This window comes from Sinohyriopsis cumingii, unplaced genomic scaffold (genome assembly GCF_028554795.1).
Source record: "Sinohyriopsis cumingii isolate HCF-2022 unplaced genomic scaffold, ASM2855479v2 utg000229l, whole genome shotgun sequence".
In the NCBI taxonomy this organism is placed as follows: Eukaryota; Metazoa; Mollusca; class Bivalvia; order Unionida; family Unionidae; genus Sinohyriopsis; species Sinohyriopsis cumingii.
Genome location: NW_028315879.1, coordinates 361,316 through 373,459, shown reverse-complemented (window position 1 = coordinate 373,459; position 12,144 = coordinate 361,316). Strand labels below are relative to the sequence as shown.

At 37.8% G+C, this 12,144-nt stretch overlaps 1 protein-coding gene across 1 annotated transcript; it reads left to right on the top strand.

Annotated features, from left to right (window-relative positions):
• Positions 1 to 5,852: 5,852 nt before the first annotated feature.
• Positions 5,853 to 10,330, top strand: LOC149774421 (uncharacterized). Its single transcript, XM_089945188.1, has one exon. It carries the CDS (start codon positions 5,939 to 5,941, stop codon positions 7,187 to 7,189), a length of 1,251 nt encoding a protein of 416 aa, XP_089801314.1. The 5' UTR covers positions 5,853 to 5,938; the 3' UTR covers positions 7,190 to 10,330.
• Positions 10,331 to 12,144: the final 1,814 nt, after the last annotated feature.

The following is a 12,144-nucleotide window of genomic DNA, read 5'->3' as shown; positions in this document are numbered from 1 at the left end:
TGGGAATCCTGTCGTGTGTGCTAAAGATGAACTGCCTCATCGCAAACCCCAAGACCATCAAGCTTATGTCATCAACACGGACGACAGTCATCTTTCAGGCACCCACTGGATAGCCGTCTACTTTCCTAAAGAAGGTTGTGTGGAGTATTTTGATTCGTATGGATTGCCACCTCTGGAAGACATCATTGACTTTATGAGAAGAAATGCCAAGACGACACGATTCAATAATGTGAAATTACAAGACACAGATTCCATGGTGTGTGGACAATATTATGTGTATTTTCTTCAACAACGCAATATTGGATATTCTTTATAACATTTAGTGGCTTATTTGGATGACAAAGCAGATCGATGGTTTTGTGACCGTTATGGCTATTTTTTGTCTTTAGCTAGGAAACGTAGTGTAAATCAATGGCCCAATGAATTCTATCAGTGGAAGTCTAGCTTGACTTTACAACGTTGTCAACCTTGTAAAAATAGTTTGTTATTGTAAAAATGTTTTTTTTTGTTTGTGTTATTTTTAATTGTTAATTGTTAGTTATTTCAATAAAAAACGTTGTGTTATGAAAAAATGTGGTTGTGCTTTTGTTTTCCATTTTTATCATGATATTTGCTCTTTGACGTCTCTCTATTCCTCACCTTCAAATCAAATTGCATGGATAATAGATAATATGAGACTCGAGTGTAAGGGACGTTTTCCTTCACGTCCGTGCTTGAAGATTATAATGGGAAGAGTTCATCATTCGCGCCATTTAACACTGAATAACAAAAGAAGAGGAAGATGGCAATCGAATTGTTTAAAACATTGAAGGACAGATGGTACTGGATGGTGGATGCAGCGTACGTAGTGGAAAGGATTGAGAAAGAATGGAGGTATCAAGTCAAGTGACCAGTCTGAAAGTAGCCAGGGATCTGATACAAGGCATGTTTGAGGAAGAAGTAGAAAAGTTAAGAGGTTTCATTCAACCTCCCTATGTGAGAGTGGGAACCTTGAAGGAGGCACTTGACAAGGTCAGCAAAGTCAGGTGCTTTCTAGAAGACATATTGCATAGGACAAAGTGGTCTTTCGTAAAGTGGGGGCTAGAGCAACGAAAGAATGGAGAAGAAATGATGAGAAAAGTATTGGAAGAAGAGGTCAAGAAGATTAAAGTTAAGTGGGATAAAGAAAGAAAGGATAAAGACAATGTTAAGGAAAAAGAGGAGTTTGAAAGAATGAATGAAAACTGGATGAAGATACAGGAGAAATTTAGATCTATGGGCCATCCTGACTGGATGCCAGAGAAGGAGAAGAAGAAGAATGATTGAAAAAATGGAGAGGATAGAAGAAGAAGAACCCAAGGGTCCTTTTCAGAGCCACTCATATGCCTCAAAAAGATTTTCTTAATTGCCTAAAATTGTTTCTAGTCTGTTATAAAATTATTTGTGTGTTTATGTCCATATGTGTTATATATGTTATATAAATCTAAGTCCCGCCAAACGTTCTAGGCTTTTTCCCGCTCTTTGTTCACGATTGAGGTCAGCCTGGTGTACCCCACGTCACCACCCCTGTTCATACAATTGTTGCCACATTGTTACCAATCTTCAGTACCGTGACGTTATCACACCTGTTCCATTCCTATTGTCCTTATACAACAACCCCAACCTTTTTGTCAGTATATACTCCCAACCTTTTGTCCGTATAGTGTCCCAGGGGCGTCTAAAAATCTTGTAGTATAGAGTGTCCGGAGGGTGTCTGTAATGTCCGTATAGTATCTACCTTCACTACTCATCATGATTAACAACCTGAAACAGTAAGTAGACCAGAAAGTCAAGATCTATCACAGTTTGCCGACGAGAGCGGAATCTGGAAAGCGGGCAACCCATCCAGTGAGGCTGTGGTAGGCGAATTGGTGTCGATGTGCCGATAGAAGGGGCATCAGACTAGAACCCGGTAAAACAATTGGAGTACTGTTTACACCAAAAAGCAAAATCTGTACTGAACCACCAAGAGTATATCTTAATAACGCCGAAATAAAATTTGAAGAAAAGGAAGTAACTATATTGCTAGGGATTCTATTTGATGAACACCGATCATGTGGAAAACACAGCAGAGCTAGTGAAAAATTGTGAAAGGGGCCTAAATCTCTTGTTAATCATCAATAAACTGATGAGGGTGGGTGGGGCGAACCAAACCATTATTTTCACATTATATTGGACATTATTAATTCGTTCGAAAATCGTCCATGGGTGCCAGGTGTATGCCTCGGTCCACCCCAGTTTATTTAAGAAAGCAAACATTAGCTATCTGCAACGTTGGTCTCAACAGCACATCTGGGAAAGAACTTCAGATCCTAGCAGGGTAACCACCCCTCAAGATATAACGAAGAATTGCTCCTGAGGTACGCGGCAACGATTTCATCCATTTACCATGACTATCATCTAGCGATATTATAAGCTCATTAGGCATACACTGGTCCAAAATAACCATGGGGAAAAAGAATCCATGACCTTCAAAGAGAATTAAAATCAGTAAAACCATGGCAGAAGCGACAAAATATACAACCCTGCCCTTGGACCTGCAACATCCCAAAAATGAACTTTGATGATCTTAAATATAGGACAAAGCATGATCAACTATTAGAAATATGGATAAAACTGCTCTCGAAGATAGACGGTATACATGAGGGATATGCCGAAATCTATAATGATGGTTCTAAATCCCGAATCCCAGTTTGCAATGCAGCTGTGATGGTGATTCTAGGCGAAGGCATCACGATTGGGGGGGGGGGGGAGACTACCAAATGACTGCTTCATTGATACAGTCGAGGTCTGGGCAATAATTCAAGCAGTTAAACGGATTGAAACACCAAATTAACAAAGGCATCTATGATAAGCGACTCCCTCAGCGTGCTGTACTCCCTGGAATCGGGTAACTCTTCTAGCAAAGAAAATCTGGGGAGAAGTAAACGTAAGACTAAAAATCCTGGATCATATTAACAGTGGCGTCACTAGGGTTGGTGTCACCCAGTGCGATAACTCATGATGTCACCCCCATGGACCTCCTTCCTGCACAAAAATTCTAAATTTTTATAGACAGTCATGTACAGTAACTCATGGTGTCACCCTCATGGAACACTTCCTGCACAAAAATTCTAAATTTTTATAGACAGTCATGTACAGTAATTCATGGTGTCACCCCCATGGAAGACTTCCTGCACAAAAGTCGAAAATTGTATAGACAGTCATTTGGGTGTCACCCCCTCTGATGGTGTCACCCGGTGCGGTCTGCACCCCCCCCCCCCCAGTGACGCCACTGCATATTAATTCTGCTGTAGAATTAATGTTGGCGAGATTTTTCCACAGTCTCGGTGGTGGTGGTACGATAAATAGCTTTTGCTCAGATATCAATTACAATACTTCTTCTACAATGAGTTCTGCAGTTTTCGAATCGAGTTTGATACCTGTCGATATTCATACATTGATACGTATATATTTGTGCATACTCGTGCTTGTATGGTTGCAGAAACGCTTCTCGTAAGTGCAAGTTTGGACAGACGGCGTAGTCTGATATGTGGCCTCCAAACAATTCGCGAATTTCCCCTGCCTCGAAAAATTGGAAAATTGGAAATGATCTTATTGTAGAGTTTCCATAAAGTGTATCCTTCGGGTTTTGTCGTAGATACGAAAGAGTGCATTAACCAACACTGTTTGTATTGTCCAGGATTGTTTTGTGTTGCATCGCATACGGGAGTGTCGTCCTTTTGCATTCGAAACCCTTGGTTGAGTAGGTATTGTACAAGACTCAGTCGATCGAGAACACCATAGCGTAGTCGACAGAGTAGAGTTCATATCCATGAGCTAGTAGCCATCGCTCAAAATCTGCAAGACACGTCTGCAATTGTTCCATAGGGATTTCGGAAACATCACTTTTGCTACAAATACAGCAGTTGAAGGTGTACTCGAATCAAAGATATTCTGGGTTTCCCATGCAGATCAAGCTCGTTTGTTTGTATCGGATTCTATCTGCTCTTTTGGCGTTTGCTCTATAACTCCGCTGCTACCGATTATCCGGAGTTTACGGAACACTATGAACAACAACACTCCTTATGTGTGAACAAAACATACTATAGTCTGATAATATAAACCCGTTTGTTTGTACCCCCCTACCGATTTAAATAATGGAAACCTTTAATGTCATAAAAAGTGCAAGGAACTTAGTCAATTCATTTATTGATTTATAGTTTCTAACCTGACTCTGAGTAGAGTGGCCCTAACACCGTGATCGTCAGCGCGTTTCATACTTAACGAAAGCTTTCAATGTAATAGACGGACATGCTCGGATCCATTTCCAGTTCCTGGACAAGTCCATTTTCAGCAAAGGGGTGTTTTACGACTACAGATGTACATACATAAGTCGTCTGCTTCCGATATTTACAATGTCGAATCAAGCAAAGGAAAATGACAACTACGCTTTTCATGTGGATTTAACAAGCGGTTTAATTTCTATGAACATGTATGCAGAGGGATATAATTCCAAACTCTCAACGTTATGTAATTTACGCAATTATTCAGCATTTGCCGAACAGGATGAACTACGTCATTATGTAGTCTATAGGAAATAAACTAGCCTATAGTGTACGCAATATGGCGCCGTGTTAGTATGGAAAGTCCGTTTAGCATGAAATCGTGCAGGGGATGGCACATTAGTGACATTCTGGTCACAGTCAGTTAGAAATTATAAATCAATGATTCAATCGACTTAGTTCTGTGCACTTTTTATCACATTAAACTTTCTCGTTTTTGAAATCGGTAGAGGGGTACAAACTAACGGGGATGTAGAGTCAGACTATAGCCTTGAAAATTGAGGATGGATGCAGTGTTAGTGTTGATGTTCCGGTAGGTTTGAGACGCGAAGAAGGTGAGTGTTATGAACCGCTTGGTTGTAATCGAGTTACAAATTATAAATCAATGAATGAAACGAGTGAGTGTTGTGAATATTTTTTAAATATCTATTTTTTTTAAATAAAAATTATTTAATTTTTTTTACATTTTATTTTAAATCGGTAGGGGTACAAGCTACTGGGGATGTAGGCTAAAAGTATAGTATATATTATCAGATCCAATCAGATGGGTGGGGGTGGGCAGTGGGGGTTATATAGCCCGGGAATCAATCCCTCAGGTGCCTCGAAAAGCGTTTTTTAAATACACAATTCTGAAAATAAGAAATAAACATCGTTGTGTACTTAGTTATCTTTAAATCTTTATACAGTAAATTATATCGGCTGCTTTTGGCATTCCAAATTTCAATATAACCAGGCCTAGGGGCTTCAGACTCTCGAAGTGGTACGGGCCTCTTGTAACCTCTGAAGGGGGCTGTATATAAAGTGTTGGATGTAAATGTGTGTGTTTGTAATTAAAAATTTTAACATTACCATTCTAGTTTTTCCCCTTAAACTTTTAGACCCTTTTTTTTCAACCATAACAATTTTAGCATTACCATCCCGTTAGTCCCCATAAACACCCTTTTCCCCCATAAACACTTTTATTCCTTTGAAACCCTTCTCATGCACAACTTTAACATAGGATTACCTGTATGTCCCCATAAATTGAAGTCAACCATTTCTGACAACGTTGCCATTTACCCAAAATGTTAAACCTAAAGACAATTTTCACATCTGATTTCCCGTACGAACTCCAAGTGTCCCAACAATGTAAGTTTATGAGGTAATGTTAATTTCCTTACGTTCATTAATAATCCCAAATAACTAATTACGTCATTTCAGTTATTAGAATGTCAATTGTGATTTAGGTACGTTTTTGGCCTGGATACGACTTGGATAGAGTACATTTTGATTCTGCACATTTCGGTCTAGGTATTCGTTTATTGGGGACGTTCTGAAATTCTCCTGGATAAAAAAAAAATCACCAAAAAGCAACAAAATATGTATGTCAAGACTCTATGAACCAAATGTTTAGTCCGATTGGAAATAAAAAAATGCACACGAAAAAACACACTGGAGGAAAAACATTTGAGTGTGAAATATATGATGAGACGACCGGTAGGAATGGTCCAATTAATGTGCATAGAGAGATGCATACTGGAAAAAAAACGTTGAAGTGTGAAGTTTGTACAAAAATGTTCAGTCAGAGTGGATATTTAAAGGTGCACATGAGGATACATAGTGGAGAAAAACCATTTAAGTGTCATGTATGTGACAAAATGTTTAATCAGAGTGGATCTCTAAAAGGTCACATGAGGACACATACTGGAGAAAAACCATTTAAGTGTGAATTATGTGATGACAAGTTTACTTACAGTGGAAATCTGAAGAAACACATGAGGAAACATACTGGCGAAAAACCATTCAAGTGTGAAGTATGTGATGAAATATTTAGTCACAGTGGAAGTCGGAAAAAACACATGATGATACATACTGGGGACAAACCATTTAAGTGTGAAGTTTGTGATGAAATGTTTAGTCAGAGTGGAACTCTTCAGGTTCACATGCGGATACATACTGGAGAAAAACCATTTAAATGTGAAGTATGTGGTGAAAAGTTTAGTCAGAGTGGACATTTGAAGGGACACATGAGTATACACACTGGGGAGAAACGATTCAAATGTGAAGAGTGTGATGAAATGTTTAGTCACAGTGGAAATCTGAAAGTGCACATAAGGAAACATACTGGTGAAAAACCATTCAAGTGTGAAATATGTGCTGAAAGGTTTGGACACAGTGGAAGTCTGAAAAAGCACTCAAGGATTCATACTGGAGACAAACCATTTAAGTGTGAGCTATGTGATGAAATCTTTAGCCAGAGTTTTAGTCTTCATGTGCACATGCGGAGACATACCGGAGAAAAACCATTCAAGTGTGACATATGTCATGAAGTGTTCAGTCAGAGAGGACATCTCAATGTTCACACGAGGATACATACTGGAGAAAAACCATACAAGTGTGAAATATGCAGTGAAACGTTTAATCAGACTGGGCATCTAAAAGTACACATGAGGATACATACTGGAGAAAAACCATTCAAGTGTGAAGTGTGTGATGAAAGATTTAGCCACAGTGGACGTCTGAAGAAGCACACGTTGAACCATACCGGAGAAAAACCATTTATGTGTGAAGTATGTGGTGAAATGTTTAGCGAGAATGGAAGTATGAAGAAGCACAGGATGATTCATACAGGAGAAGAAAACAATTAAAGTGAAATATGTGATACATTTTTAACTGAGAGTAGAAATCACAAGAAGTTCATGAAGGTACCTGTAATTTTCCTATAAACTTTTTTTATTGGGGAAAGTGCATTGTAACATCATGAAACATTTTCAGACATGTGAGTTATCTTCATAAAAGAAAAAGAAAATGAATAAAATGTAAATTATAATATGAATTAATACCAACATATATTAGTCTTTGAATTCCAAAACTTAGAGTATGGTTTTAAGTTCATCTGAGGCATTTATGAAGAATGAGTTTTGGGCTCTCAGACATTTCAACTCCAAAGACAATTCAGCCTGGACATTTCGACCCCAAGGACAATTTGACACCAAGACATTCAGCCTCAAAGACAATTCAGCCCAGATATTTTGATCCCAATGACAATTCAACCTCAGCTTCATTAGTGTGTTTATGTGTAGATCATATAATAATGCAGCATGGTCAATGGCCTTTTCATTCCTCAAACAAGATCAGTCAAAAATAAAAGATGCCTGGGTCAGCCATTCAAATTTTACACACAATAAAAGCAAATGTCACTGTATGGATTTTGGGTGGATTTAAACTGGAGCTAAACATCAACAATGATAATGGTTAAAGAACAAGTATGTTTTTATATAACATATAATTAAAAGAAGAAAAAATAGGTTGCAGTTCCAGTACCTTAGGGACTATTACACTTTGTAAGTAATTCAATATAGCTGTTAAAAAAATATAGTAGCTATAGTATACAAGGTGTAAGAAACATAAAGCTATTTAATGGCTTGCGTATTTCATACCTCTTTTAATGTAAATTAACACAATTCAGTTAGTATTATACCAAAAACAATCTAATTGAAATGTCACAATCAGTGTTTTATCTACCCATATGTCATGCGTCAAAAACGCAGACTTTTCCAATTTGACACACAAAAATCATTGCCGGTACGTAAATTGATGCACCACAATGTTATGTTTTGCTGATTAACAGAAAACAAAGGTTTGGTCTAAAAGTCAACGATGGTACTTAAATTGACGCACCCTAATATTATGTGTTGCTGATTAACACAAAATTGAGGTTTGGTCTAACAACTTTATAGGCTAGATTACAACTCTCCCAAACAGGGAAAAAATGCACACATCAGTTTCTTATGCTAATGTTATCATAATACATAGGGTTACAACTGAGTTTGGAGCCTGGAGCTGAGCTCATGTGACCTGTAACTGTCACATCATTTGTGGCAACAGGATGTTAGAACTGTACAATCACCCACCCAAGAAAGAGGCAGAAAATAAACACGTGATTTTAAAGTGATTCTCACGAGAAACTATTATTTTATGTGCACCTTTGTCACGCAATGAAGCAACAATGTCTATTTGCTAAATTGTATGCCTTGCATTGGTCCAAGATACTGTCAGTGTTCAACTGAAAATGTCAACCCATGCAAAAACATTAAAATAGATTTGAAACAAATGAAATTATCCTTTGGACCACGTTTATGACTGACCAATGATAATAGTATTATTATTGAACCAGTGGAGCCTTCATCATCCAAAGATGAGGTAATAGTTACTTGTAAGATAAAATGTTAATTTGTGCAGCAATGGTTGAAAACACAGCTGGCTACTTTTTCAAAAAGAAGTTAAGTCGAGTGAAGAATGTGACAGTGAAGATGCCTTTATGTTATGTTTTGCCATATATGAAAAGAGGCTTAAAAAAAACCTCCATGACCAAATGTGCAAAAAACAATAACTTTCAGAACAGTACACATGCAAGGCAAGCTGAGTTGCCAGAACACAAACTGCTGATGGAAGGTCCACAACACCAGGCAGATTTGAATGCAGGTTTACAAAAACATTCTTTTAAACAAGACATAGCAGTGAAAGTGTGTACATTGGCTGAGTGTAAAAGACATCCCTTTTTTAAAACAGAAATGGCATCTTAATTTAATACACAGCTCAACAGCTGAAGAAATTGATGCCATTGGCATTTTGAAGAATTCTGGCAATTAGTATGACTCAGCTACTACCTGTTCAAAGTTATTGGAGAGCCTATCAACAGGGCCAGATTAAGGCCTTTGGGGGCCCTGGGCACAGCCAACATAGGGGTCCATAACTATCATGCCTTGTTTATAGATATGGTTACAGTACTATTAACAACACTGCCTGTGAAATCAGATGATAATATACAGGGCCCCTTGAGCCTTGAGGGCCCTGGGCACGTTGCCCACTTTACCCTATGGAAAATCCGGCCCTGCCTATCAAACATTATTGAGGATAGTCTTATACGTGGCATGCAAAATTCGTCATTTGTGACAGCAATGGCAGATGAAAGCACTGACATGGACACCAATAAACACCTTGTCGTATATGCTCAGATTATTTCAGATGACATGAAACCATCAGCAAGATTTTTAACAAGAATGTTCAGATGCTTCTGGCAAGGGAATTGTCTTATTGGCTTTAGTCTAACTTATTTTTTTGTTGTGTAATTAAACAAATACAGATATTATTTTTTTTACAAACTACTGAAAACTGATAATCTGCTTTAATAAAACTCATTGGTTTTGTGATTTTGACTCACTGTGTTTTGCCTTGATGATTCAAATGACTTACATGAAGCCATTTGTAGATAAAATGCTGCACAGTATAAAATTTATTAAATTCATTAAAAAATTTACACACAATTATACCAAACAATTTTGTTAAAGCTTAGTATAAAAATTAATATGGAATGAAAATTTCGGCCTCTTTTGTAATAATAATAATAATGAGGACATTGTATGGTGCCTCATCTTTAGAAGCTCTAAGCGCTTTTCAACATTAGACAACACCTATAACATAAAAAACATATATAATGATATGATTACAAAAAACAAACACCATGAAATTAGAAAACATAAAACATGTTGAAAATATTTAAGGTAGGAAACATTATTAGGTCTTTAAGTTTGTTCTTGCAGTCAAAATAGGTGAGTTTTAAGAGCGCTCTTGAATGAGATCACTGTGTCTTTGTGTCTAAGTTCAGTGGGAAATTCGTTCCACGTTTATACAAATTAACAGTGTGGTGTGTTTGATTTTCATACATCTTTCTTTACATTCAAATTAGCGTGCATTCATTAACTTAATTAAAGTAACTTTAATTATAATGAACAGTTTGCATCTTTTTTCATTGACTTAACTGTTTTGATTACAATTTTCATTCAAATTAGCATGCATTCATCAACTTAATAGAAGTGACTTTGATTATAATTAACTTATGACATCTTTTTTCAGCCACTTAACAGTGTGTTGGTATCTTCTTTGATTGCAGACATCAGTGAATATCTGTGATTAGTGGGAATGACCATTAGCAATGTGCTAGTTACATGTACTGTTTTCTAAAAGTGCGTGAATTGGGGTTGAATTGTCCCATGGCTGGGGTTGAAATGACTTGGGGTCGAAATGTCTTGGGAATTTTCTTAGGGTCAAAATATCTTGGGGTGAAAATGTCTCACTTTCAAGTTTTGTATGTGTAGCTTGGAAATATTCATGACCAGGTCATGTCTTGTTCTTAGGACCCTGTTAACCCCTAATGGGTGCTCTTGAGCTAGCCCAACCCATTACACATTCACCCAGTCTTTATGAGACACATCCCTGTGTATCAAGGCCCAAATTCCACATAACTGCACCTTCCCTAGCCGGTTGGAGGTGCATTATGTGGAATCTTGTTGGGGTTGCTAAATGTAACAGGGAAATTTCATTGCCAGGCCAGGGCTCGAATATGAAGGCCCTCCATAACTATAGGTGGGTGATCTACCACTTGAACTATCAAAGTCAACATGTCCAGGTTGATCTGTTACATATGCTGTAATTTGCAATTCTGAGAATAAAATGATGCACATTAATGCACCAATCTCATTATAAAAAATATCAACACTTAATTATAATATAGAATATTCCATTGGAAAACTACAGTAAAATCTGACCTAATGGTCACCTGAGATGAGGGGGCAGCTGCTGACAAAGGCTATTCTAAATTACCCCCAGCAAATTTTCTGTATAAATGTCATGTAATCATCGGTCACCTGTCTTCTTTGGTCAATGACCATATGTTTCTTAACCAAGCAGTCGTTTCACCCTGCCTTCAGTGGTCAGCAGCCATGTGTTTCTTAACCAAGCAGTCATTTCACCCAGTCTTCCACAGTTGGCAGCCAAGTGTTTCTTAAGTAGTGATTTCACCCTGCTTTCTGCAGTCACTGGGGCGTATCATCAGTGACCACTCCTAGTGTGCAGATTAAACTGCTTTTGTTTGATTAGCAAGGCATGGTATATATAAAGGTATATTACCTAAATCAATAGCGGCAGGAAACCTCGTCGTTTCATTCCTAATCATCAAAGGTCTCTCATAAAAGCACTGTCTTTTGATTGCAGTGAGTTTGAGTGACTGCTTACTCCATCATTTGTTTGAAGTGCGAGCTCCTATTTTCATGTCTAATTACATCAGCTGGCCAAATAAAAGGTCAGTCCTTTTCCCATTAATATGTGAATTTTGGATGAAATGCTAAAAATTGATTTAAAAAATTGAGTTGATCAAAATTTCAACACGTTAGACAATGATAGGAAGCAGCAGAGGGGGCGAACAGACCAAAAGCTTTTTGCACAATAAGCCCTCCCCACGGAAACTATTCGATAGAGGGCTTATTTCGACGAAATAAACCCTTCTATTCAGAAAACGAGACAAAAAAAAATGTCCCCGATCCCTCGAAGAGTTTTCGCGGGGAAATTAAATCGTGGACAAATAAATAATGGCAAATATTGGAGAAGCATTCACAACTAGATTGGCACGACAACGACTAGCCGCGATTAAAAAATTTATTCCTGTCCGTGATTCCGTCAGAGAAAAATTAAAAGCAAGACAAGAAGCGCAAGTTGAGTTTGCAACATCTGCGGAGGAATTATTTAAGCCTATTACAGCAGCTAC